Below are 1,802 nucleotides of genomic sequence, written 5' to 3'. Positions count from 1 at the left end.
GGCAAGTGCGAGTGACGGACGAGTGCGTGGCTGAGAGCGACAAACCAACGGGGAAGCACAAGGAGGTGGAGGTTTTGCGTCAAAAGCATCACGCGTGCTCCCATGCGCCGTAGTACATAAAAAGTCGCATGCCACCACACCGCACAGCCCCCTCGCCAGACCGACGACTTGCGGACGCCTTAACTTCTTTTTTGAATTATGATGCGTGTAATTTTGAGCAGAAAAAATGTGTGCCATTGTAGTTAGGATGTTTTTTATGGATGTATATTTGGTGTGCCTTTAATGTGAGAAAAGATCAAAAGAAGCATTCAAAAAAAATGAGAAAATAAAAGGAGCACAACTGTATTTGGGTTGGGGTTGGGGAGAAGTATCCCGTGGATCTCGCCAAATCCCCATTCCCCTTCCCCTCCAGTGAGTCCTCTCTGCTCTCGCCTAGTCGCCTCCCCGTCTCTCCCATCCTCCCAACCCCTCTGACCGCCGAACCCTAGCGAGCAGATCGCCGATGGAGCAGGGCTGGGCGAGCTGGTTCGGCGCCGGCGTCACCTCCGCCTTCTTCGCCTCCCTCGAGCGCTGCTCCTGCATCAACCTCTCCACCGACGACGACGACGATGAGGAGGAGGCCAACGACCGCCCCCTCATGCTCGCCGCCGCCCCCTCCGACCAGCCCCTGCACGACGCCCCCGCCGTCGCCGCCGGCAAGGAGGAGGAGCAGGAGCAGGGTCCTCCCCTCCCGCCCGTGTGACCGCCTCCCCCGATCCCTCCATCGCTTGCGTACGGCTTACTCCTCCTCCCGTCCGCGTCCTCTGCTCTAGATCTGATGAACTGCTGCTCGTCGCTCGTGGCCGACTAATAAATCCTGCCGATTTTGTTGCTGGCCATGTTTAAATTAATCAAATTAGTAGTATGTGTGTGTGTGTGCGCCATGGATTCCTGTTGTTGTGTCGGACGATGGATCAATCTCTATACATCTGTTGTTGAATTGCTGCCCTGTGGATGAATGATTCTATGCTCCGCGATGAACAGATCGATCCGCGGCATATCACTTGCCGACCTGTTCATGTAATGAGCTGTTGCTTGCCATGGCATATAATAGATCTCTGATGGATGGAAATGGCTGATGTGATGCTTGCGGAAATGAGTTCTCTGATTTTTCTCTCGAGCCCTGATGGCTTGGGCATCGGATATGCGGAGCCAATCCCATGACAATATCTGCTTGCTCTTGTACGGCTCCGGTCATTACACGCCAGGAGGACAATGTGTGCCGGTACGGTACTGGTGTAATGAGTGCATATCTGGTGATACGGTGTGTGGTATGATCCCATGATCCAGGACTATGTGGCCCGTTGGATCTGGACTGGAGGCACAGGATTGAGAGGGCTCAGATCGCATGAGAAATTTGCATAAGCCGCCCTGGATTATTTTGTATTCCGACCGAAGTGCATATCGCTCCTTTCTCTTTGCCTCTCTTCTTCGATACGACCTTTTCCCCACCGCCGCCGCTAGGTCATGTCCAGCCGCCGGCCACCATGGAGCATGCCCCATCCGCTATAGTTCGCCCCAATCCAGAGCAACAGATGTCGCAAACCTGCCCGAACTGTTGATTTCTCCATGGGAGCGGAGACGAGCCTCTCCCCGTCGCCGCTGGATCCGACCATGTCGCGGGATCGAGAGAACCAACAAAACAACGATCTGGTAAGAGGCGGCGCCTCTTTTCTGGTCGGTATCTGGGCTTCTTCTGGTGTTCACATTCCTGATTTTGATTCTTCCTGATTTTGATTTTTTGGTTTTACAACTGGATATCG

At 53.9% G+C, this 1,802-nt stretch overlaps 1 protein-coding gene across 1 annotated transcript; it reads left to right on the top strand.

Moving 5' to 3' along the window:
- Positions 1-366: 366 nt before the first annotated feature.
- Positions 367-1,020, top strand: LOC119325233. The gene has a single exon (XM_037598979.1). It carries the CDS (start codon positions 503-505, stop codon positions 740-742), a length of 240 nt encoding a protein of 79 aa, XP_037454876.1. The 5' UTR covers positions 367-502; the 3' UTR covers positions 743-1,020.
- The last annotated feature ends 782 nt before the right edge of the window (positions 1,021-1,802 follow it).

Source organism: Triticum dicoccoides, chromosome 6B (assembly GCF_002162155.2).
Source record: "Triticum dicoccoides isolate Atlit2015 ecotype Zavitan chromosome 6B, WEW_v2.0, whole genome shotgun sequence".
NCBI lineage: Eukaryota > Viridiplantae > Streptophyta > Magnoliopsida > Poales > Poaceae > Triticum > Triticum dicoccoides.
Note: the sequence above shows the minus strand (reverse complement) of the source record. Positions and strands in the feature narration are given on the sequence as shown.

Coding starts and splice junctions, on each gene's coding strand:
- LOC119325233 (XM_037598979.1), top strand. CDS start 503: ATGGAGCAGGGCTGGGCGAGCTGGTTCGGCGCCGGCGTCACCTCCGCC.